The sequence below is a fragment of the Ambystoma mexicanum genome, chromosome 7p, assembly GCF_040938575.1.
Source record: "Ambystoma mexicanum isolate Mex_15411 chromosome 7p, UKY_AmexF1_1, whole genome shotgun sequence".
Taxonomy (NCBI): domain Eukaryota; kingdom Metazoa; phylum Chordata; class Amphibia; order Caudata; family Ambystomatidae; genus Ambystoma; species Ambystoma mexicanum.
This window is the reverse complement of record NC_090939.1, coordinates 448,371,990-448,398,984: the sequence shown is the minus strand read 5'-3', so window position 1 is coordinate 448,398,984 and position 26,995 is coordinate 448,371,990. Positions and strand designations below refer to the sequence as shown.

The window sequence follows — 26,995 nt, the reverse complement described above, 5'->3', positions numbered from 1 at the left end:
GAGAATGGTCGCCTTATTGAGTTCCTGCAAAAAACATTGCCAAAGTTATTGAAGTTTCCCCCTGGAGATCTACTGGAAATCAAGAGAGCACACCGCTCTTTGGCTCCTAAACCAGCCCTTGGTCAACCTCCAAGAGACTTCCTGCTTAAAGTACTCGGATTTCCAGTAAAGTAAATGCTTTTGAAGAAGACTAGAGAACTCGGGGACCTAAGATGGAGCGAAAAGCACAGAATTATGCTTTTCAATGATTATAGCAGAGATATAGCAGCTCAGAGGAAACTTTTTATGGAGGCAACACGTCTGGCACAGAGAAACATCTTACTACATGGTTTATCCTGCTATCCTAAAAATTATTGTGGATGGTGTTACCCATACCTTTCCAGACGACAACAAGGCTATGGATTTTATAAGTGCCTTTCAACAGGGGAACGAAGAGAGACCGATTTATAATAAACACAGACATTGATGTTTAACTTAATTCGGTGGACTCAAAAGTTAATTTGGATATGTTTTATTTAAATGGTTACTGACCCATTTCGCTTCTTAATATCGATGCCAAAATATACACCCGGGTGCTCACGACCAGGCTCGAGGAGTACATTCCCTGACTGATCCACCCGGACCAGGTGGGCTTCATCAAAGGCTGATGGGGTGGACACAATGGGGAAATCATTGCACCTATTAAACGAAGCAAAAAGGGTAGCTCTCAGTGGATGCTGAGAAAGCATTTGATAGGGTAGAGTGGGACTTTCTAAAAGCGGTTTTGGTTAAATGTGGCATGGGGGAAAGGCTCCAGCGAGGGATCATGGCAGTGTACACGTCACCTAGAGCTTGTGTCAAGATTAATAGATCCAAGTCACTCCTCCCCCCGTTGCACAAGAACGAAGACCTAAACATAGCCAGATTTGCGCCCCTCGGAATGCAGGCCAGCCTTGGACCACTTAGGTACTTGGGGATGTTACTAGGCACTTAGGAGATGTATACAAGGCTAATTTCACCCCACTGATGGCCAAACTAAAAGAGGACCTGGAAAAGTGGAGTAAGCTAACAGTCTCCTGGCTTGGCCGTCTTAACGCCCTTAAAGTGGTTCTCCCCCCGAGGATCCTCTCTTTGTTCCAAATGCTCTCCATTCAGATCCCGGACTTGTATTTTAGGGAAACCAAGGGCACAATTCTGAAATTCCTGTGGTAGGGGAAAAAGACCAGCATTCCAGGGGGAACCCTCACCCTCCCAAAAGAAAAAGGAGGTGTGGGCCTACCGGAAATGAAACTCTATTACAAGGCTGCACAACTTCGAGTCTTGATGCCTAACCTAAGAACGCAGCACAACCTACAATGGGTCGCCCTAGGCAATATACACATCCACCCGGCGACTGTCAGCGAATGGCTGGGGGATCTGAAGAACAGGATACCACGTAGGATCCGTGAGCACCAGTTTGTGGGAACGGTCTGGTATATTTGCAAACAATGTGCAGAAATGGAGCGTGTGGCATCCTGGCCCTCACCGTTGGGACATATCTGGGTTTCGGGAGTTTGAGATGCCATACAAAATCCAGAAAGATTCCAGTCCTGGTTTGAGGCGGACTTAGAGAAAGTGGGACAGCTCTGGAGGAGGGCGGGGGGCAGATTTATTACTATCCAAGAACTTGAGGAGGCTGGTCATAGGCAAAATTCCCATCTTTCTATTCCTTCAACTTAAGGGGGGAACTGACAGTGGAGGGCTGGATGGGGCAGATTCAGAGGGACCTCACCCCATTTGAGAAACTCTTAGACACCAGAACCGAGGGGGAAGAGCCTGATCTCGGCCATGTATAGGGCCCTAGTTGTCAGGCAAGGGATCCATGCACAAACTATGGGAAAGATGGGGAAGAGACATGCAGGGGGGGCTGGACCCACCTCTATGGGATAAACTTTGCAGCGGTGTCTCCCGAACCTCGATATCTTACCAATAAAAACTCCACGGCATCAAACTCCTGCATAGGTGGCAGTACAACCCAGTTAGACTCTTGAAGATGTACCAGAATGTCAGCCTCTTATGTTGGCATGAATGTTGGTGAAGGGCAGACTGCTAGTATATGTGGTGGGGGTGCCATACGGTGCAAGTGTTTTGGGATGAAATCCTGGAGTGAATCAAGGAACTGGACGGGATAGTCTGAGAGAAGACCCCACTGTTGGTCCTGTTTGTTCTAGAGAAAGTGGAGGGGGAGTGTTCTAGACTTCCTCCAATGGCAGCAGGCTTATTACTAGCCACTAAGGCATACCTAATGACCCGTTGGAAAAATGTGCACCGCCGAAGTAAAAAATAATGGATTAGTATGGCCAAAAGCATGTATGCCATGGAACGAATAACAGAAGGGCTTCATGGGGCGGGGGGATCGTTGGAGAAGTATAAGTATCCTGAGTCGACACACTACCAGGGAAATGTAAGTGGAGCAACAGGAGCCCTAGGGGAAAATGGCACACCAGAAGGTGAACGGACTCGGTCAAACTGGATATAGGGGCTACCCAAAGGGACCAGTGCATGAAGAGACTCCAACTTATTTGGACAATGTCAATACTCGACCCGCAAGGGAAGTTAAAGAGGGAAAGAGTCAATGCTCTGGGAGGGAGGAGGAGGAAAAGGGCGAGAGGGGGGCAGGAGGGTGATTAAAGGGGTTAGTTAGTTGTTTGCAATGGCTCAAGGCTGTAGATTAATTTGGTCTTGCCAGTAGATGTTATGATTCTTGTAACCGTGTTCTTACCAAGTCTGTCATCCTCCTTGATGCTTGTTGACTGTTTGTTCTACAAAAGGTCAATAAAGACTTATTTGGAGAAGAAAAGACATACCCTTATGTATTTTATTATTGCTGCGGTTATCCCATGTGGGAGTCGCAAGTAGACCCCCAGTCGTTGCTGCATTTAGCCGCGGATGCATTTTAATAGCCGCGGCTATAAAACCGATTCTTTAATGACATATCTATACATATACGTATGGGCAGTCTTGTAAAGGTTTATTTTAAGATGTATTCAGTGTAGTCTTTGTACAGTTACTGTAACACTTGAATAACTTCCTATTCATCAAGAGTACATATAAATGTTAACAGTTAAATATGCAAACAAAGTTTTTTAACAGGTTTATTTGGGGGGGAATGTGTTTGTACATTTCTTTGGGGGGGATGTGGTTGTACATTTTCTTTTACTTTCTGCACATGATACATCGTTTTCATTAGCCCAATTGTCTGTATTATTTATGTCAATTATGTATGGAATCAAAAAAACTTGAAATTCAAGGAAAAAACTTTATTTGTGGGGACGTTAAGGTGAGAACTTAACAAACAAATCCCCTGAAATTCAGCTAAAGCCACCTTAACTTTGTGCCCCCTGTTGCACAGCTTATGACCACAATAGTGACATCACAGATTACATCACTGATCACATCATTAATTACATTACAACAGGAACTGCCATTAAGCATGGCCTTTCAGCCATGGTCAGTGTGCATGGCCAAATATATTTTAAAACATGAATGGGTACTAGTCATGGCCTTCAGTTATGGACAGTGGTCACAACCTTCACCCATGTGCACTGAATATTTTAAAATACTAACAGGCTACCAACCATAGATTGTGGCCTTTACCAGTGGATACAGCTTTCAACTGCGTCCACTGTATATTATATACACTGATCAGGCACTAGCCATGGACTTTAGCACAATACATGGCCTTTGACTTTGAGCAGTTTGTACATCTTTTGGCTATGTCCACTGTATATGTGTATTTTCTTAATGAAATGCAATAAGCGATAGCCTTCGGACGTACCCACTGTGTATTATACAGCACTAACCAGCCACAAGCCTTGGGCTTCAACACAATACTAGCCAGTGGCCACGGCCTTTGGCTGTGCTGACTGTATATTCTAACATATTAATGGCCACTAGCTATGGCCTTTAGCCATGGCCACTGACTACAGCTTTAAACATTACATTGCCCACTGTATATTTTAAAACAGTGATGGGCTACTAGACATGGCTTTTAACCATGCACATTGGTATTCTTTAACACTAACCGACCACTAGCTATGGCCTTTGGTGCTGACCAGTGACTGCAGCCTTTGTCATGGCCAACTCCACAGCCCAAATTGTTATTAATGATGTTATGTCTAATTCCATTATTGATGCAATCAGTTATATACAATGTGATTAGTGTTGTCACCAGTGATGGCATCAGTGATGTCATTTGTAATGTCATCAGTGTTCTCATACAACATGTAATTAGTGATGTCATCAGTGATGTGATCTGTGATGTCATTGTGGTCATAGGCGGAGCAACAGGGGGCGCGAAGTTACGGTGACGTTAGCTGAATATTTATTGCCTCTGCATGCGGTAGCAGCCCTGTAGTTATGGTTAAGTTGCTCAACCCATAGGAAGAGCATTTTTTGGGCGGCTTATAACTTTGCCCACCTGGATGAATCCTTACCAAACTGTGCAAAATAAGTATATGGCCCTGTCTGAATTTCTCTGGCAAGTTTGGTGAGGTTTCGTCAAGGCGGTGGGGGCAAAGTTATAGGGGGGTTCCAAAATGTCTGTTTGTCCATAGACGCAATGAAAAAAACTTTGCTCACGCCTACAGCCCAAACTGCGGGACGGATTTTCAAAAATGGCCCAAACGTAGGTAAAAAAAAATTAGTTGTATCTAGTTTCGATCCGCTGGCTCACTTCCCTGTTCGGTCTGCGGACGGGCCTCCATTTGGCCTAGAGGCCGACGTGCCCCCTGATTGGATGGTGAAAAGCTTGAAGTGCGTCAAATTTTTGAAAATGTCCACCATGTTGGATTTGCGGTCAGCCCCCGTTGTCCGCGAATATCACAGTAAAAACAAATTAAAAAAACATAACATTGCACTAGTTAAATTTATCAAACATTCTCTGGGGAGCTGAGGGGTGATGAGGATGGGATGGGATATGGCCATAAGAAGCCAAAAAACTAGTGTTTTTTCATCCCTGAAGACCACAAACAGTCCAGATGTTTGGGTACAGTCCTGTGATGTTCGCAAACACTTCAGGTGTTCAGGGACATCTATGCTTATTTCTGCATTACAGGGTTGGTGAAAAGCAGTTTTTGGAGGGCTTATAACTTTGTCGCCACTCAATGAAACTGCATGAAATTCTGGATTATTATTCTAGACATGATTCTGAATGGTTTTGGAAAGTGTAGAGCAGGTTTGTCGAGAGGTAACAAAATATTGTAAAGGCTTATAAATGTGTTGCCATTTGATGAATCTACACAGAAGTTGTCAAAAAGATTTTAGATCCAGATATACATGTTTTTGTAAAGTTTGGTGGGATTCTGTAAAGTGGGCAAAATTAGAGGGGGGTTACCAAAATATTGTAAAGGCTTATAAATGTGGTGTCATTTGACAAATCTACACACAAGTTTGCAAACAGATTTTAGATCTAGATATACCTGTCTTCGTAAAGTTTGGTGGGACTTTGTCAAGAGGGGGCTAAATTAGAAGGGGGCCTCATCATTTTTAGATGGTTTATAACTTTGTTGCTGTTTGACGAATGTGGACAAACGTTTTCAGAAAGATTATAGACCCAACCTTGAATGTTTGTGTAAAGTCTGAATGGATTTTGTCAAGTGGGGGCTAATGACTATTGTATGTACATCCATTTTGACACTTTTGAAAAAATAAAACATGGGCGGATTTCCAGCAAACTTGTGTGAGGAGCATTGGCAAGGACCTTAAAGCATGGTTTTGCAAGTGTACCCGTATTTTAAGTTTCATATAATGTAGGTACGAAAAATAGTGATATACCTTTGGTGACTGAGGTTTAGCCTGTGGCCATTGGCAGGGGCCAGATTGTCAGGTTCATGGCATAAGGTCATGAATTGGACAATCTGGCTACTAGCCATGACCACAAGGGATGACAAATGGGGTTAAAGTGGACATGTCCACCTGGGACAGGCTATGTGGTAAAGTTATTCGATTGTGGGATAGGTTTGAAAGGGAAAGAAATGTGCTTGTGGTAATATGGTCATAGGGTTCTCTCTTCGTCTTCTGCAGCCTGCCATGGAAAGGGAAGAGGGGCCCTGTACGGAGCACCGCCCGCCTTTCCTTTCCATGGTCACTATCTTGGAAAAGGATTTTGGCATCCCGCTGTAGGAAGTAAAATCCTTTTTTTCATTATTATTTTTTTTTTAGCACCCTGTGTTCCCGCTTTGGGACGCAGGGTGCTAATGGCCTTCATCCCCATTGCAGGGGTGGAATGGGGGATAATGGTCCAGAGCCCTCGTTATCCGCCCTCGCTTTGCTTGGGCAGATAACTTGGGCTGCCGGGCCGTTACCACCGTTCCAGTCCTTGGAACGGGGGATGAACGCCACATATTCCCATTAGCATAACACAAAATGCTAATGGAAATGTTGGAAAATCTTATTGAGTCTATGTACTTTACTGAGAAATGTAAAGGAGATGGAGTCTATAAGATTTTCTTTTTTAGTTCTATGTTTTTAACTGTGAAAGGTGGTTCCTAAAGGAACCTTTCTTTTGTTGTATTTTTATGTCTTTTGTTTTGTTGCAGGAGAGGTTAGAACGAAAGGTCGGGAGGTAAATGAGGGAAGAGACACCAAGCACTAATATGGAGGGGCAAGTGGACAGGGGAAGATGTTGCGTGTGTGTTACTTCTGAGGTAGGGGGCAGTGTTTCTCATGCTCCTTGATTACAGCTTCAAAAGCACTTTCGAAATTGCTTCCCCCTGCAGAGTGGTGTGTTGCAGTATATACAGAGGACTGTTGTCTTCGAAAGATATCGATCAACAGCCTCTTTTATTGCTTGCAAGGTAGCTGGTGGAATTTGTGTCCCACGGAAGTAGGCTGTGTGGTTGCAATATTGGTTGAGGAAGATGAGGTGGAGGAAGGCAGCCTACTACTTGAAAAACCTTTCTGAGAGCATTGCAGTGGTTGGATTTGGTGTGACGGCGTATGGAGGTGGTCCCGTAGGAGTACTGTCCAGGTAGTCCTTGACTGAGTACAACGTTGCACTCAGTGCATTTCACTTTGGTAGCTTTAGCCTTTGGTACATTCCCAACAGTGGTAAAGAACTGCCACACCCATGATTCTCTCTGGGTGCGAGAGGTAGGCACTTCCGTTACCTCATCTTCTTGGTCCTCATCATTGTCTTTGGAAGTACTGCGCTTTATTTGTTGTGTAGGTCCTCGAGTTGGTGGTGGTGGTGGCTCTTGCGGAGGAGGGATTGCTATAGCTGATGCCATTTTTAAGATAAATAGCAGTTTTGCTAAAATTCTTCCAAGTATGTACTGTGTAATAGATTGTTAATGGATAAGGAGTAAGAGTAGGTGTTGGAGCCGTACAAGGGTACATTTTGAGGTTGAAAGTTTTCTAGATCAGTAGAAAATGCAGTTCCGAAATGTCCTCGAAGCACGGTCCCAATCGCGAAGTGCAGATGTGTTCGCTGACACGTCATGCCGTGTGCGAGCACATGGTCATGTGGCACTGTCCAGAAGGTCCGCGATGAAGTCAGATGTTCACAGACGTGGATGTATGCAAAAGCAGTGGAAAAAGTTGCAAAAAGTGTATAGAAGTGTTAAAAATTATGGTAGAAGGTGGGAAATGGCAGTTTTAAGGTGAAACTTTGTAAATTGGACAAAAATGTTGCTTTATTGAGGTACGTATGATAGTTGTAGGAAAATATTATGCCGTGGTAAAAACCCATGAAATTCACTGAAAAAACTTTGTTAAAGGGACGTCATGGTTAAGTTTCACTATTAAAAACCTATACATTTCACTGGAACAACTTTGTTAAAGGGACATTATGGTAAAGTTGCACTAATAAAAACCTATGAAATTCAATGAAAAACATTGTTAAAGGGACGTTATGGTTACAAGTAAAATCGAAAAACCTAAAAAATTTGGCAGTTATGATAAGCTAAGCAACCATAAATCGTGCCACCACCGTGCACTGCTAAGACTAACACTCAAGGCATCAAAGATGCCATCACAAATGTCATTGATGACATCACTGATGACATCACATATCTGGGCCACTTGTTCTTGTTCACTAACATATTTAGGCCAGGTGGTTTTGTTCACTGACAGTCAGAATATTAAAATTCAAAAGTTGCTACATATCTAGACGTTAACCTCGTAATATGTTCTTAAAATACTTTCCTTAGGGTTTGGTCTCAGCTCATTGTGCACATACATGGGACAATAAGCAGGCCTCAAACACACAATTCATTTGTATAGATAAAGAGAAACCTTAATGTTATTAACATTTTCTGATGATGCTGTTTCTTTCTTCCTTACTTTAGTTTCCCTGTATGTGACTCTGATTTGCATGCATTGTGGGTCTTCATATGTATTGATTGTACTAGCACACGTGTGTAGTAAGTCTTGAACTGTTAGCTAGTTATTACATGTTTAACATTACGCAATACTTTGATAAGGTAGCATTCATTATTTTACTATCCAAAATACAATATTATAAATATTGTACTTCTATGGTGCATGCTGCAGCCATTGCCTATGTTTATGTATGATTAGGTTCCTGTATTAACAACAACACTCCAATACAATGTTGTTTGGATAATTACATTCTTTTATAGATTAAGTAGTCCATGATAGGTCTCCTGATCTTTGTCCATATGGCCAGGCCCAGCCACTTCCTGCCCCTCTCCAGCCAAAACGCATCCTCCTCAGATCTCTTTAAGCTAACTTTATGAAGCCTTAACATCAAACCTGATCAAAGTGCCTGCAAGTATTATTTCAAAGCAGGCTTCTGGGAGTTAATGGCTTAATTGCAGCTGTAAACGTGTTACTGGTGTAATAATGTTTTAACCAAGTCTGCCTTCAGCCAATTGATTTAAAAACAGCATGCACGTCCTTCACTGAACTCCTGTTAAATACAAGTATAGGGAAAGGGAACAGTTCTGTCTTGTGTATAAGCATTATATAGGCATCTCCCAGGCACTGCTATTATGTGGCCAGGTATTCACACCATTTTGCAGCTGCTGTCATTAATGGATAGTTAGTATGATTATGGCGCGGCCTGGCAAAGGCCTTTCCCATGCCTACAGAAAAGCCAAAACTGTTGCCATTGACATTGCTTGCCTATTTTCTCAAGAGCTTCAATGCATAACTTTGCATAGAGGAAGAGATACCCGTCCTGTTGGCCTTCGTACCCTGCCTCGTTGAGTTGACAATGCATAGTATGACTGCATTTGTACTGTTGGAAAATGTTCTGTTTTATTTCAATGTATATAGGATTAACCTAAAATCGTGAGCTCCTTTCCTTGTTTGCCTAAAATGTAAATATATATTTATGTCTGCCACCTTGTGCTTCTTTGAAATGGAAGCATGTGAGATGTTGTCTTTCTGCCCATTTGAAGCTACCTTGGTGTACGTTTTTATTTTGTCTTGCATTTGTACTGTGGTTGTATCCACAACATGGACCTACTGACTTTTATTTTATATCCACAGTAACCATCGTGTTTTGATATTTTCTCAAATGACCCGAATGTTGGATATTCTCCAAGACTACATGGAATTCAGAGGTGAACCTTGTTACTAAATTCAGAAACACATGCATTTTGTAATGGTTCATTGAATCTTCTCCTACCTTTATTTTCACATTCACATTTCTGGTGTTTACAAACGGACAGTGCTCGTTAGGAAAATCTTGGTGTGAATTGTAGAAACCTTTAATTATAACCCCTTCAGTAATATGCAGAATCTGGGCTATCAATTTGACGTTAGGTACTGGCAATGGCTAGGATGGAACCCTGCTCGTGGCTGGAGACTTCCATCCCATGCAGCTATCTCAAGCAGAAGGACCAGTCTTCATGCTGTGACATAATGGCAAAATACAACCGCAAAGGCCAGGGGGAAAATTTGCTCTTGGCTGCTAATCTGTATCCCATACAAGTAGCTCATGCGGTAGGGCCCGTCTTTTTGTTATAGCATTGCATTTAAAATCCAAGAGAAGTGGTCAGATCTACCTCACGATATCCTCCATAGAAGACATTGAAAGGGTCAAGGCCTGCCTCACATTGAATCCAGTCCTGGATGTCCAGTGCTTACCTGAAGCTCAACCCCTCCAAAACTGAATTCCTACTGCTGACCAACAACAAACACCCTGACATCCATACCTGGCTCTTTGCTATGATCCTGGAGGGATTCACTCTGCAGCTGGCCTCCTCTGCCAGGTCCCTTGGGTTAAACATCGACAGGCCCCTCACGTTCAAACAGCACATAACAAGGAAGACACAAAAGGCTTCTTACCAAATTTCTCTCCTGCAGAAAATCAAGCCCTTCATCCCAGAAAACAACTTCAGATTTGCTGTTCAAGCCTTGGTGCTCTCCCACCTGGATGGCGGCAGTGCCCTTTTGGAAGACCTTCCAACAACTTCTCTGGGACCCCTGAAATTTATCCTGCATGCTGCAGCAAGACTCAATTAAGAACTCTGCCAATTTGACCACATCACTCTGACCCTCATGGGACTGCACTGGCTCCCGCTGCAAGCCCCTATAATCATCACATCCTGCTGCATCATCTACAAGCCTGTCATCCTGAAGTCCCCAAGCTACCTCACTGAGAAACTCAGCATCTCCGGAGGCCTGTGATCCATCAGAAGTAAGGAAATGTGCAGACTTGAATTAAAACAGTGCAAGAAGGAAAGCACCAGAAGACGGGCCTTCTCTGTCTACCCTCCTAGACTCTGGAACCTCCTCCCCATCAGCATCAGACTTGCCCTATCATGTCTACAGCTCAGGAAAGATCTCAAGACCTTCCTCTTCAAGGAATGGCTCCTCATTAACACCTAGGTCCACACACCCTGCACAACCCACCCTACCTGACACTCAGTGATCTGCTCCCCACTGTCATCCGCCCATGCTGCCTATTGCCCACCCTCCCCTGTTAGCTCCCCGCTCCTTTTTTCTTTGCTTCCCTCACTGTGTTCTTCCCCCTATGATTGTAAAGCACTCCGTTGCTTTCCAAGGCTAGGTCCGCGGTCAATAAATACCCTAATAATAATAACTATATTAAAGACTGGAAACCTGCTCCTGGCTGCACATCTCCATCCCATACAACCCACCTCATGTGGAAGTGCCCATCTATATGCTGTGACATAATGTCAAAATACAACCGAAGTACGAGAGGTACAATCCCCAAACTGTTCCAGAATACAACAGACCTCATCAAAGCACGGAAGGTGGGTTTCAACAATTGCTAAGAGAACCATTGGATTAAGGGACAATTTTACAAGACAGATAGCACCAGGTACACTTCTTCTTTCATAGCTGCGGATCTCCAGATTGCACCCAGAATTGTAATATTCTGATCATTTATTTTCTTTTTAACTAGTGTTCCAATTGTAATGTTGTTTGTCGAAGCACAGTTTTTCAAAAACGTGTTTTTAGTTTGGGCTATTAGGTGGCGCTGAAAGTGCTACCTTTAAGCCCAAACTATTGTCATTACAATAAGAGCTTTAACATAAGTGCTTCAAATGTGGGCTTTGAATGAGGGTCTGTGATGCTTTTCCAATTGAGATGGCATGTGAGGAGGGCTACACAGTGGTTAGGTGGTTGCGAACTCACGGAGCATCCACTAGTACAGTAGCGACGCGAAGAGCTGGAAGTCTCTGTGTCCTATAAAGAGTCACGTGAGCGGTACGCCGTACCTCTGGCGAACGTGAGAGGACTGGAACGGTGATAGCGGAATCGTCCGTGCTGCGATCCACCATCTTGAAGGTACTTTTCCGAATGGAGCTTCTAGACCAAAGGGACCAGCGCTTCGTGAGTGTACCAGTATGCCCCCTTCTCCTGGGGGGCGACCCCGGCTTCCCAGGATGTAACCTAAAGAAACGTCGGATCAGACGTGGAGCATGAACACGTGAGGCACGCTCCCAAGTCCTTTCTGCAGGGGAGTACCCCTTCCAGTCCACCAAGAACTGTAGTTTCCCCCTCCGATAACGGGAGTCACAAATACCGGCGACTTCATATTCTGGGCCAGCATCAGTAGAGATAGGAGGAGGAGGGGTACAGTCCGACCGGTGAAAACGGTCCGGTACTGTCAACCGTATCTGGGAGAGATGAAAAACAGGATGGATCCGGGACCAAGACGAGGGCAATTTGAGCTTGACTGCCGCAGAACCGACCATCGATATGATCCTGAAAGGACCGAAGAACCTAGGGGATAGCTTAGAAGGGACCAAATGCCGGGGAAGAAAGCGAGAAGCCAACCAAACAGTATCACCCGGGCTTAATGGTGGGACGTCTTGGCGATGTTTATCAGAAGTCCGCTTGGCCCTATCTTGAGCCATTCGTAAAGAGACTTTGGCCAATTTATGTCCTTCTTGTATTTCAGAAATGAGGCCATCCACTCCCGGACAGTTAGAAGGGGATACAGCGACAGAAGGAACAAAGGACGGATGAAAACCATAAGTACAATGGAAAGGGCTAGTATGAAGGGCTGTATGAAGGGCATTGTTGTATGCAAATTCGGCTAAGGGCAACAAGTCCAACCAATTGTCTTGGGCTGCTGATACGAAACACCGTACATAGGTCTCCAAGGTTTGGTTAAGACGTTCTGTCTGTCCGTTCGTCTGTGGGTGGTACCCCGAGCTGAGAGCCTGCTTGATCCCCAAGACATGGCAAACCTTTTCCCAAACTCTGGAGGTATATTGAGGGCCTCTATCGGAGACCACTGTGTCCGGTAGACCATGTCTGGAGAAGATTTCCGAAAGAAAAATCTTAGACATCTCCCCAGCCCCTGGCAGCTTGTTCAAGGGGGTAAAATGTGCCAACTTCGTAAGATAATCTATGGTGACCATTATAGCGGTCTTGTTGAGTGAGGGAGGAAGATCTACTATAAAGTCGGTAGAAATCACTTGCCAAGGTTTCTCTGGAATAGGTATCCGGGTGAGCAGCCCCAAAGGTGGGGTCCTGGGATTCTTGGATTGGGAACAAACGATGCAGGCTGCTACATAATCCTGTACATCATTGCGGACTTCTGGCCACCAAAAATACCTTAGTACTAGGTCTAAAGTGCCTTGAACGCCTCGATGCCCAGCGGCCCGAGAGTCATGACACATTCGTAATACTTCATGCTGCAGCTCTGAAGTAGGGATAAAAACTTGTGATTCGTGAAAAAAGAAAGAATCGTTCTGGGTAAGATGATAAGTGCTGGCTGTCTTCTTGCAGGCGTCAAGGTTAGAGACCGATGCAGTCCTCAATTCACTCAAGAAGTCGGTGATGACAGCGATGAATCTTGCTTTGGGAAACAATTGTTCAGAGCAGAAGTGGGGGACAGGAACGTCCTTACGAGAAAGAGCATCCGCCCTCTGGTTTTGCTTTCCTGGAAGTATGGTAAATTCGATCCGGAATGGAAGGAAGAAGTACGCCCAACGTGCTTGTCGACTGTTGGTTGTATGAGCGTTCTGTAGGACCCTAAGATTTTGATGGTCTGTGCGTACCACTATAGAAAAGGGAGAACCAAGTAGTAAGTGTCTCCACTCTTCAAACGCCCTTTTTATAGCCAGCAATTCTTTTTCGAGCACCGAGTAGTTAAGTTCTGAGGCACTGAAGGTTTTAGAAAGATATGCAACTGGTCTTTCATCTCCTTGGTCGGTTCGTTGAAGTAAGACTGCGCCGAGAGCATGATGAGATGCATCCGTTTCCACAAAAAACTGTTTGTTCTGATCGGGGGTTATCAAACAGGATGCAGAGGTGAATAAGGATTTAAGAGTCTGAAATGCGAATTCGGTGGATTTATCCCATATAAATGGAATCCCCTTCTTTAACAGCCGAGTAAGAGGCAGAATAATATCCGAAAAGTTAGGGATACATTTCCTATAAAAATTAGCAAACCCTAAAAAACGTTGAATCTCCTTAACGTTAGAAGGTATAGGCCATTCAACCACTGCAGAGATCTTTCTTGGATCCATAGAAATGCCTTGGGCCGACATAACAAACCCGAGATAGGTAACCTGTCTTTGGTGAAATTCGCATTTAGATGCTTTACAGTAAAGCTGATTTGACTGCAGTCGTTCGAGTACAGTTTTTACATGTGTCAGGTGTTCTTCTTGAGAGTGGGAGTATACTAAGATGTCATCTAGATAGATGATTACAAAATGGAATAGAATATCTGCGAATAGATGGTCCATGAAACGCTGGAACACAGCAGGTGCGTTCACCAATCCAAAGGGCATGACGTGATACTCGAAATGCCCAAATGGGGTTCGAAATGCTGTCTTCCATTCGTCACCAGGGGCAATGCGGATGAGATGGTAAGCTCCGCGAAGGTCCAGCTTAGTATAAAAGGAAGCTCCTCGAACTGCCTCCAGGATGTCAGGGATTAACGGCATGGGATATTTGTCTGCCACTGTGATCTTGTTAAGACCCCTGTAGTCGATACAAGGTCGAAGTTCATCGGTCTCCTTCTTTGGGATGAAGAAGAGAGAGGCCCCCGCGGGGGAAACCGACTCAGTAATGAGCCCGTTCTTTAAATTGGTTTGGAGATATTCTTTAAGGACTACCTTTTCTTGTTGGGAAAGGACGTACATTCTCCCAAATGGGATGGGTTTGTCAGGAAAAAGTTCAATGTGACAGTCATCTCTTCTATGCGGTGGTAGAGTAGGGAACTGGGGATTGGAGAAGACGGAGTGATACTGCGAATAACATTCCGGAACAATCTCCAAATTGTTTATTGAAGTTACTGGAGTAGGGATCGAGTCTTCAGTAGGAATGTAGATGCCAACTGATTCCTTGGCTAAACAATGGCTGACACAGTATTCCGAGCCAAGGAAGAGAGTACCTGCTGTCCAATTTATAAAAGGGTTATGTCTCCTTAACCAGGGGAGACCCAATATAATGGGGAAATGGGCTGCCTTGATTAGATCGAAGGTTATGGTCTCTTTATGTGAGGCTATTTGACAGACAATAGGTTCTGTCTGTTCTCGGATAGGGCCGGAACTTAGCGGATGACCGTCAACTCCTTGGATAGGAGTGACCATCACTTTGGGTATACAGGTAATTCCTTGTTTATTGGCCCACTGATCATCAACGAAATTCCCTGTAGCTCCACAGTCTACCAGAGCAGGTACGTTCTGTACCTTCTGATCGTGAAAAACAAGAGTAACCGAAATAATAACCATATTGTGAGTGGTTGTTACAGAGTCCAGATTTACGGGGATCTCCTTTGGGGAATCAGAATCTTGTACCCTTACCGTTGTTCCCCCTGCGGTAGGGCTTTGAAGTTTCCCGACCCCTTAGCTGGAGTGCGTCGGGGAGGAACTAAAGGACAATCTCGCAACTTATGAGATGAGGCTCCGCAATACATGCATAGTCCCAAACTCTTCCTTCTCTCTTTCTCTGCTGCTGATAAGGGTCCTCTCACAGTTCCAATTTGCATAGGCTCATCAGAAGTTATAGGTTTGTTTGTTATGGAGGGATAATCAAATTGAGATCGTATGCCTCTAGTCTTCTTCTTTTCAGACGAACGTTCATGTAAGCGGTAATCAATTTGCATGATGAGTGTTATCATGTCTGCTAGATTTGCCGGACGCGGAACCTTAGCTACCTCATCCTTTAGTTCGTCTGACAGCCCTCGTCGGAATAGAATTGAGCAACCCATCGTCTGGCCATCCTAACTCAGAGGAAAGTTGTTTGAAGAGAGTGATATAGGTAAGTAGGTCTTTGTTACCTTGTCTAAGATCTAATAGCCTTTCTTGTGTGGACACTGAGATCTCTTGTCTACTGAACATTGATTTCAAACTGTTGGTGAAAGCAGAACAAGAGTCTAAGATCACATTATTAGAGGTCACCAATGGGGTAGCCCAGGCCAAAGCAGGTCCGGCCAAATGCGAAATCAAAAAGCCAACCTTATCTTTGTCCGTGGGAAAGAAGCGGGATTTGAAAGTAAACTGCACAGTGCAGCTATCAAGAAACTCCTTAAGTTTGTGTGGGTCTCCGTCGAACTTGCCAGAATTCAAACTTACTGGGGGAGAGTCTGAGAAGGCACGAGTAACCTGTTGTCATAATTGAGCATTATCCTGTTTGAGGGCCTGCAACTCTAGGGACATTGATTGCATGGCGGAAATAAGTTGTTGCATTTGCTGTTCCATTGAATCTCAGTCTGCAGTAGCCTTAATGTTTTAGGGCGTCGCTAACTGTTGCAGAATACTCGAGTCTAAGTCAAGGTTCAATGGATCTTTAAGAACCCCCGATAAATAAGTCTGGAGGTCTTACCTGAGCAGACTGATATGTTCAACGGGAAGCAAATGCTGAACTCAAGAATCTCCCCGACCAATGCGTCAACCTCTCAACCGGTAGGGAAACCCAGAGTAAGAGGTACGCACCAGTCAGGGAAACCCTCTGGGGAAGAAAACCCTGGTCGAGCGCCGGATCCGAAGATTGGAGCGTGGTTTGCAGGCTGATGACGCCTATTCGATCGTGGTGTAGCGTATTGGAAGACTGCTTCTGGAGAGGGAAGAAATGAGAAGCGAAGTAAGGAATAGCAGAAGTATAGGAAGAGGATAAAAACAGGAAAGAGACTAATTCCCCTGACCTCTTAACCAGCCGGATTGTAAATACCAGAAGAGAAGCTGAAAATATGAGGAACGGAGAGGGCGACTGGAACACAAGTCTGTCAGAAGAAAGTAAAGGTGAGTAAGCCCGTAAAGGCAATTCCTACAATACCTGAAGACAGATTCAGAAAGGGACTGGGACGGGAGTATTTAATATTACCCAGAATGTAGTGACTCGAGAACTCAAAGGCAGCGTTTCAGAATGAGATGCGAGATGAATCCGGGGGATTTGTGTAAACAAAGAATGCTGAAAGGAGAATCTGGAATATTAAGAGGAGAGGGGTTAGTATTGATCAGAGGTAAGAGATTTATGCTGAAGATTTGAGATTGCCTGGTTGCGAACTCACGGAGCATCCACTAGTACAGTAGCGACGCGAAGAGCTGGAAGTCTCTGTGTCCTATGAAGAGTCACGTGAGCGGTACGCCGTACCTCTGGCGAACGTGAGAGGACTGAAACGGTGATAGCGGAATTGTCCGTGCTGCGATCCACCATCTTGAAGGTACTTTTCCGAATGGAGCCACAGAGCCGGCTTCTAGACCAAAGGGACCAGCGCTTCGTGAGTGTAACACTAATGCCTGCCCAACATGGTCCCGCAATCCGACTGGCTGTGCTCGGCTTGACACATAAATTGTCTTGCTCACCCCACCTCTATTTTTGTCCTTCGATGCATTGCCTTTCTGTTGTTTTCCTTCCCCGTCACTTTTTAACCAACTGTAAAGTGTTCAAATAAGAAATGTGCAATAAGACATGAAACCCCACAGTGCACACGCGGGAGAGGATCTCGGGGTCTTTGGCCCAGGGATCCTCTCTGACGTGAGCACTCCCCTCTGAGTGTTCGTTGGATTTTGTTTGCATTCATGATTTCTATGTCCCCGCTACCGGCATGCGCCACGTTGCTGACAGTGGGGAGCTAGAAATCCGAAGTGCAAGCAAAATCCCGCGAACACAGAGTGGACAGGGCTCACGGATTTTGAGCACTGTCCTGTTTGCTGGATATTGTATACAAATCGCGTTGTAAATTGAAATGACAAATATATAAATACTTATGTGAATCAAAAACAGTATGACAATAACTTTGCTTTCCCTATTTGGAACCAAACACTACTAGTATATAAATGCAAAATGAGGTCAGCCTAAATAAATCTTCTATGCGTTATGCAGCTTTTCAGTCAAGCCATAAAGCCACACAAAAACAAAACTGTGTAGCAATGCTATCTGTAAGTAAACATTATGGGCCTGAACATTATGGGCCTGAACATTATGGGCCTGATTTGAAAGGAAAAAAAATGGGGAACATCAATGTCAATGCTTCAGAATAAAATAACTGCTCGTAGAAGTGCCTTCTTACCGCTTGGGAACTGTCATTTAAACATTTAACCTGCATGAGAAATGCTAAGCAAGCATTTCTGTTGGTTTAGGGCAATTTTTACCTTGCTTGGTGGCTCCCCTTTTCTCAGCAAGCGAGTCTATTGGCTAGGGCGCCTTTTCACCTGTTCTGAAGCGCAAATAACACATTTCACAGATGTAAGGTGTGGCTGGTGAGTATTGCACGTAGGGCAGGACAGCCCCCGCGACATGTTAGCAAGTTACGCTGGATTTCGTGCATCATTGATTAGCCATTTTCTTGATTGAAACATAATAGAGCTTAAATGTTCATCTTCCCCTCGCCACCTGGTGAGCAAGGTGTGCCCCCCGCCCCCAGGTGACTCTGAGAACCCGACAAAGACATGAGGTTGAACTCTTGTGCCTTCACCTGGAGACACAGGAGACTTGAACTCTCCTCCAATACCCTCCACGCGACAGTAGAACAAAATGCCAGTATGTTTGCGGGCTCAGCTCCCGGAAAGTATTTCCGGGTCAACCAAAGTTGGTTACTTGGCCATTTTGTGATGAAGCTAGGCTTTATGCCAGTTACATGCACTAACAAACTGCATTGATTCTTGCGCATCTCCCAATGCCCCCCCTCCCTCCCCAATCTTATTGCCTTGCTTATCCAGCAGTGGTCTCTGGTGTAGCGCTTGCCTGGAATGGACACTCTTAAAGCAGGCGCTACATGAATCTTGTTTTCTCCTTCGCAGGAGAACACTCAGGATCTCAGGGTTGCTTTTGTTCCAGCCAGCAGGCATCGCTGGCCAATCTGGAGGCTTGCCAGCGTTTTAGGCTCATGTCCAACCAACTTAACACCAGGGCAGGAATGCCCCAGACTACCTATGCATCTTCGCTGCTGCTCGAAGGCTGCACCTCGATAAGTGGACATACATAGATTAAGGACAACCAACATTTGGGCATTTTTAAGTGCAGGTAGGCAGTACGGCCAACTGGGCCTAGGTTGTGTCCACGATGGGTGAAGTGCTAGAATGGAGGCAGAGGAAGTGAGGGACATCGGCAGGTTAGAGGCGAGGGAAACATTTTAGCTTTAAAAGCTAGGATAGATGGCTGAGTTGAGCCAATCCTGCTGACTGAGCACAGAATTCACTTTATAGGTCACATATTTCAATCCCATTGAGGTGGAATTAGGATTTTATCCATCTGTGATTGTCCAGAATTGGCACAATCACGTTTCGGATATTTATTTTCTTTTTAGTAGTGCAGAGCTGAAACCTGTTTTTTTTGCAGGCCCAGCGGCAAACACTCTTTTGGTTGCTCGCTTATCTTGCAGCCAAGCAGAGCCCTGAACTGATTACTTGACGTTGCGGGCATTTCCGTTTTTGGTGCATTTTGTTGCATCTCTTCGTATTGTGTGAGTACCGTATGTTGGAGATGACATAAAGCTTGTAGGTTTTGGTTATTTGCCCACCCATTTATTGACCATGTGTATAAAGTATTAGGCATTTCGCAGCCACTGCTATTAGATGCCCACCAAAGCCCAAACTGTTGGCATTGCCAATGCTTGTTTGTTTGTATTTTGGGTTGTTTTTTTAAAGGCAAGAGTTATTAGCGTTTAACAATGTGGGTCTGCTCTGCCCTGTTGAAGTTAATGAGTGCCTAAGTGTATTCCTGTACTCCTTAGTGCTGTATGGGACTAGACCACTTGCACAATGTGTTAGTTATTTTGAGAATTAAAATGTAACCTTGCGTTGGGTTCTCACTGTAAATTTAGATTTTAAATGTACTTATTCATTTTATATTTCATCACCAACTGGAACCTCTGATGGCAGTGTTGCCCATCTTGCAGAAAATTAATACAAGTTTATACCTTTTGAAGTTCTTCCCTAATAAGTGTGATTTATAAATGTGCTTGTGGAGAAAAGTCTTTTTACTAACTTTGTACATTAGTTGTTAGGGAGTTTTGTTTTTACTCTGGTGAGGGATTTAGGAGACCAACCTTACTCTCTGCATTGTTTCCAGCAAGTCAGTCCACATACATTCACACAACAGTAAATGTGGCAGAGCAGTCTGGCTTCACTATTCTATTAACGAGGGGCGGGGACTGGTAGAAGGTGCAAGATATTCACAAACAAACACAAAATAAGGATAGTAAGCCCATGCAGTATGTTTACCAAATAATATGTTATTTATTATAAAGTCATGTTTTTAGGAAATATCCACACAATGTAAGTATTTTAAATTGAGAATTAGAAATATAGAAACAGTAAAGGTTTTAAGACCAAACTAAGAAGTAAAATCAGTGGGAAAATGGTCATGCCGGTAAGATCAGCATTAATTACTTAACAAAGCTTTAAAAGAGTGCATTTTAATGGTGTTACAAACATAAAGGCATAGAAAAAGACATTTAATTAATAGAAATCACAGCAATGCTTTGAAATCTCCAGAACCATATTGTGAACAAGTCTTCTTTTTAGGGAGTTTTGTAAGTTTAGAAAAAAAGAAAATAATTTGTGATTATTGAGACAATGGCGGTATTGTAGTATTTTGTATTTTATTTGTATTTATATAGGGTTTTTACGCCAAAGCACTGTTCATGATTAGAAAGGTACAGCAAATGTCAGCATAGAGAAAAACCAGCAAAGCCTAGGAAGAAAGATGTTCTTTGAGATGAGTTTGTTATAGCGAATAGGAGGAAAGAGAGCAAATAGGCAGTGGTAGTGCCTTCCAATGAAGGGGGGCAAGCAGAGTAAAGAGGCGGACACAGGACTAGGCACAACGGGACGAGGCACAGTTAGGAGAAATGGAGTTTGAGATCGAAGAGATTGAGAAGGACAATGGAAGAAAACAAGTGAAGAAATATAGGGAGGGGTAAGATTATGGAGAGATTTAAAGATGAGGCACAGGAAATTGAACTTGTGTCGAGAGTGGAAGGGCAGCCAGCGCAGAGACGAGAGTGCAGGACTAACAGAGTTATGAGCAGATAGAATGAGACGAATCAAAGAGTTATAGGTAGATTTGAGTGGATATGTTATGGGTACTTGTATAGCGCACCGTCACCAATGGAATTGGTCCCCAGGCACTCTGGAGGATCTGTAAATGAGAAGGTGTGAGGGGTTAGTAAGATGAAGAGGGCGTAGGATAGTGAGAGGAGTGGTGTACTGTTGGCAGCTCCAACTCGGTAGACACTGGGTGCTGAGTTTGGGTGCGAGTATTGGATCAGTGTCAGTCTGCGTGTGCTTTTGGTGCAGCTTATGTGTTGTTGCAGTGTGGTGAAGTGCGTGCAGCTTGTTGTGCGAGAGATGGTTGTGTGAGTTTTTTAAGTATGCAGAGAGTTTGAGTTTATATTTGTTAGTGGGTTATGTGACATTTAACATGCAAGCATTCCCTGTTCTGTCTAAGTGTAGCACTTTCTGACCAACATAATTCACTCTGATTTTGGCACTCACTAATCTTCTCAATATTATCTAGATACCGCACAGGCTGATGTTCACAATTCTATCTAAGTGTGGGACATGCTAACATTCTCAATTCCTTTTAAGTGTTGTTCTTTGTAATCTTCAGAATTCTGTCTAGGTGTGGCACTCGCTAACCTTCACAATATTATCTAGATGCGACGCAGGGTGAAGTTAGGAAATCCGTCTAGGTGTGGCGCACGCTAACATTCACAATCCTACCTAGCACAATTCTGTCTAGATGCGACGCAGGCCAAAGTTAGGAATTACACCTAAATATGGCACATGCTAACATTCACAATCCTGTCTAGATACGGCGCAGGCTAATGTTCTCAATCCTAAGTGTGACACATGCTAACATTCATGGATATAGGCGAGAAGCAGGAAGACCGAAGAGCAAGGACGAGTAGTAGAAAAGTCGAGAGAAGATAAGGGAAGAGATACGTTTAGTGGCAGGAAAGGAAAGGCCTGGCTTTCTGAATATTAAAAAGATGCACTTGGCAAGAACGAGAAAAAGAGGAGATGAGGTTAGAAAAGGAGAGCGAAGAATCCAAGTAAAAGCTAAAATTATGAGCAACAGAAGAAAGTGCCAGAACAGAGGGGAGAAAAGAAATGGGAGGGAGCAAGGGAAGGAGAATAGAAAAAACGGGAAGGAAAGTACCTCTGTTTTTGAAGAATTTAAGACCAGGTTGTGATCGGCCATCCATGATTAAGTGGCCAAAAGACAAGACAAAATAGTAGCATGAATTTCGAGGGGTTTGGGTCCTCCGACGTATTCCATATCTATGACAGTAATCACCACAGCTGTGCTGCTTCGGAAAATCTTTCGGCGTCTGGATGTTATAAGTAGGACGCACGACGCCCGTAGCCTCAGTTCCGTTTTTTCTGCTAACGTGTTCGCTTCGGAGATCTCGGCGCGCCTCGACTCTTTGGAGTTTCTGTTCTTTCTCAGTTCTTCAAACCTGTTTGGTGTTTGTGAAGTATTTCTTCGTGAAGATGTCTACCTCGTCTTCCACATCGCGTCCGGGCTTTAAGAAGTGCAGGGACTGAGGGTCCAAGATGTCGGTGACGGACTTGCACGACGCCTGCCTCTGGTGCCTCGGGGAGGCCCATGACACGGATGACTGTGTCGACTGCCAGTCGCTCAAGTCCAAAGCCTTGCGGGAACGCAAGAAGTAGTTGTCGGTAGATAAGGTGTCCAAGCCCCGGAAGTCGAGGTCTGCGGGGCTTTCGACTGACGATTCGAGGGGCAACTCTCTGCGTCGTCTTTGGAAGTCCAGTGGGTCTTGCTCCGGGAGTCGGTCCTGCTACTCTTCTGCCTCTTCGAGGCATTCCCGGAAGCGCCGGCATCGGTCGCCTTCCCCGTCTTCATCTGAGGACTCCGCCCGCCGGCGGGTCACTTATCCCACCAAGCATGCGACACCGGAGGAATGGCTTCCTTCGGCAAGAAAATGTTAGCGATTCTCGAATCCCAGGGCACCGGTCCGTCCGCGCCTCCGAGTGGGGTCGGTCGTGATCGGTCGAGAGACACCGTTCGTACGCCTTCGGGCTCGGGTGGTCGGCATGATTCGCGGGAGAGGTCCCGCTCGGACAAGGGGAATTGTTCTCGTCATGCCCGTTCCAGATCCCGGCCTCGACGCGCTCGAGACCGCGTGAACCTGTGAAGTCTTCGAAGAAGACATCGACGCCTGTGGCGCCGAGGTTGTCGACGGACTCTCTCGAGGCTCCACCTCCGAGGAAGTCGTCGGCGCCCAGGATGTCAAAGGACACGCTCGGGGCTCTGCCTTCCAGGCCTGTGTCAACGCTGTCGATGCTGTCGGCGCTGCGTCTTTCGTCGACGCCGATTCTCTCGGCGCCCTCGACACCTTTCGAGGCTGTGTCGACAGAGGTACCCCGAAGCTCAGTGGAACCCCCTAGAAAGGCTCTGGCCAAGGTCAAGCATGGCTTTGGTTCAGGTTCTGTGCCTTCTTACCGCCATCTGGAGTTTATTTCAGAGGTGGATGAGGGCCCTGATGATGGCATGGTGCCTGACACAGTGCCAGACGAGATTATCTCGTGCCATAGCCAGTTTGAGGACCTGAGGCAGTCCCTGCATGATGCTAGTGGGCTGGACACCTCTCCGGAGGTGGAGTTTTGTAGGCCTGAGCCTGGCACTGATGTCGATTCTTCGTACCGGCGCCTTATGTCAAGGGCCACCGAGTACTTAGGATGGTCTGCTCCCCTGGGGGAGTTTGTTCAGGATGACCTTACGGATATCCTCGACATTGGTCCACCAACTGACCCGGTACTGTCATTTCATATGGCTCTACAGAGGAGGGTGGCGGCGGCTTGGACTGCTCCGGAGAGTCTCCTGACAGTGGGAAAGTCTTTGCTGTGAAAATACCGCCCAGCCAGTAGTGACCCCTGCTACTTGTCCAAGCACCCTACTCTGGAGAGTTTGGTGGTGCAGGCGGCTACGGCCCCGGCAAAGCAGGCGTCGTACCCTACCATCCCACCTGGTAGAGATGACAAGCGTTTTGACGGCTGGGCGAAGAAAGTGTTTACTGCAGAAGGGAAGGCGCTTCAGGCAGCCAACTCCATATGTGCCTTGTCTCGTTTCACGCACACTCTGTGGAACTGTGTTTCCTTGGCGGCTGAACATATTCCCGAAGGGGATGAACTGGATGGTTTCCTTGCCATGGGTCAGGATGGCAAGGATGCCATGTGTGAGGCCGTTCAGTCGGGTTTGGACATGGCAGATTGCATCAGCCGGTCCATGGTGGCGAGCAACGTGATACGCAGGTTTGCGTGGTTGCGGAAGGCGGGGTTTGCTCCTGATGTGCAGGCCCGGCTCCACAACATGCCCTTTGACGGGGAACATCTTTTTGGCAGCAAGGCTGACGAGAGCCTTGAGAGGTTGCAGACCTCAAAAGCTGCAGCAAAGTCGTTGGGCGCTGCAGTTTGACAACCTCCGCCTTTTCGTCCTAGTGGAATGAGTTATTACTCATCCTTTGGTAAAGCAAGAGGAGCTGCCAGTGAAAGGGGCCACCGTAGGAGTGCCAGAGGTGGAAAACAAGGTACTCGAGGTGCCAAGGCCGCTCGGGCTGTTGCCTCTTTGCCCTCAGGCAACGCCGCAGCCGCTTCAGCTCAGTCATGAGGCCATGTCCCATGTTTCGCTGGTTGGGGGAAGGCTGGCGCAGCATCTTGCAGAGTGGCGCGCCATTACTTCAGAAGTGTGGGTTCTGGAGATCATAACCCACGGCTACTGTCTTCCTTTCCGGCAGAGGCCTCAGGACACCCCACCGGGGAATCTCTCTTTGACGAGTCCGGATCCGCTCCTTGCGCAGGAAATTCAATCCCTGCTGGAGAAAAATGCCATAGAACTGTTGCCTGTAGCGGAGAGGAACAAGGGATGGTATTCCCCTTATTTTTTGATTTCCAAGAAAGACGGGGGATTGAGACCCATCATGGACTTGCGCGGTTTGAACAAACTCCTGAGGAAGGACAAGTTCAAGATGGTTACTCTCTCTCAAGTCCTCCAGGCCCTTCAACTTCAGGACTGGTTGGTGTCTCTCGACCTCAAGGACGCTTATTTTCATGTGCCGATCCATCCAAAGCACAAGAAGTACCTGAGGTTCGCGGTTGGCGACTCGCACTTTCAGTTTCGGGTCCTGCCGTTCGGATTGACCTCCGCCCGAGGGTCTTCACCAAGCTCATGGTAGTGGTGGCAGTGCATCTCAGGAAAGGGGGATTCACGTCTACCCCTACCTGGACGATTGGTTGATCAGGGCACGCGCTCCCGAGCAAGTCCTGGATCATCTGTCAGTCACCTGCCACTCCCTCCACAAGCTGAGCTTCTCCCTCAACTTAAAGAAGTCCCATTTGACACCAACTCAGAGGCTCCAGTACATCGGTGCAGTGCTCGACACGTCCCTGGGGCAGTGTTTTCCTCCCCAGGTGAGGGCTCATCACATTCAGCAGATGCCCAGACTCTCCCAGCGTTCGAGTTCTTGAGACTGCTCGGCCTCATGGCATCCTGCATTCTTCTGGTGCCAGAGGCCAGGTTGCGGATGAGATCTTTGCAATGGGCACTCAAGCTCCAGTGGTCTCAGTCCTCCGGCAGGATGTCGGACCTTGTTCAGGTGCTGTCTTCGGTTGCCCGGGACCTGTGGTGGGCCGGCGAAGGCAATCTGATGAGGGGGGCTCCATTTTGGCTGCCCTGGCCGGAGGTGACGATCGTGACGGACGCATCCCTCACGGGATGGGGAGCTCATGCCAACGAGTTGACAGTCAGCGGTTGTTGGTCTCCGTCAGAGTCCAGACTCCATATCAATCTGTTGGAGCTGAGGGCCATCAGGCTAGCCCTGAAGGCTTTTCTGCCGATAGTGCGAGGAAAGAATGTCCTGATCCTGACTGACAACACGGTGGCCATGCACTACCTCAACAAAAAGGGGGGGGCAGGGTCACTTCCTCGGTGCAGGGAGGCGATGCAGCTCTGGTTCTGGGCAATCCAGCAGGAAGTTTCGATCTCGGCAGTTCATCTGGCAGGAGATGAAAACGAGACGGTGGACGCTATAAGCAGGCAGAGCGCGATCTCTCATGAGTGGGAGTTGGCTCAGGAGATTCTCCTGGAGATCTTCGCCATTTGGGAGACCCATGAGGTGGATCTTTTCGCCTCCAGTGTCAACCGAAAGTCCAAGAGGTTCTGCTCGCAGGAATTTCCTCCAAACGGAGCCTTAGGAGATGCTTTTGTGGTGGAGTGGTCATTCCCACTGCTGTACGCATTTCCTCTAGTCCCCGTCCTCCCGCAAGTACTGCAGAGGTTACGGAGGTTCGGTTCCCGGATGATCCTCATTGCTCCAGCATGGGCCCGGAGGATGTGGTACCTGGACCTTCTCGACTTGTCCATCTGCCCTCCACGTCGTCTTCCCTACCGAGACGATCTGCTCTCACGGGAGGGGGGTCAGGTTCTTCATCCAGAGGTCAGGTCCCTCAACCTTCACGCTTGGTTTCTGAAAGGTTGAGGTATAAGGATTGCGACCTCCCTGAAGACGTAATGCTTTCGGCCAGAAGGCCCGCAACAAAGTCCCTGTACCGTTGCCGTTGGAGAAAGCTCTGCGACTGGTGCAGGGTCAAGATTGTGGATCCTTTTGCATGTGAAATTCCCATGGTTCTGTCTTTTTTGCTTTCTTTGGGCCACAGGGGCCTTCAAGTGGGTACCAGTAAAGGTTACCTGGTGGCGCTGTCCATATTTAAGCGCTCGTCTGAAGAGTGTTCCTATTTTAAAATTCCTTTAATTTCTCAGTTTCTGAAAGGGCTCACTAATGTGTTCCTTCCGTCAACTTTCCAGGTGCCCGGTTGGGATTTGAACTTTGTTCTCAAGTTTCTGATGGGTGCTCCGTTTGAGCCTTTGCATTCATGCCCTTTGAGACTGTTAACTCTTAAAACTGTATTTTTAGTTGCGGTCACTTCCGCTCGCAGAGTGAGTGAGTTACAGGCACTTTCAGTTAAGCCACACTTCACTGTGTTCCATAAGGACAGGGTTGTCCTTAGAGTTCGTCCTTCTTTTCTTCCGAAGGTGGTGTCGGAATTTCATTTAGGACAGAAGGTTGTTCTTCTGGCATTTTATCCTCCTCCACATCCTGGTAAGGAAG

At 46.1% G+C, this 26,995-nt stretch overlaps 1 protein-coding gene across 1 annotated transcript in view; it reads left to right on the top strand.

Annotated features, from left to right (window-relative positions):
• Positions 1-26,995, top strand: part of CHD1L (chromodomain helicase DNA binding protein 1 like) — a 1,245,724-nt gene that overhangs the window by 303,127 nt on the left and 915,602 nt on the right. Inside the window, exon 11 of the mRNA XM_069636461.1 lies at positions 9,475-9,548. Coding sequence (XP_069492562.1) covers positions 9,475-9,548 — 74 coding nt within the window. The remainder of the gene's footprint in view (positions 1-9,474; positions 9,549-26,995) is intronic.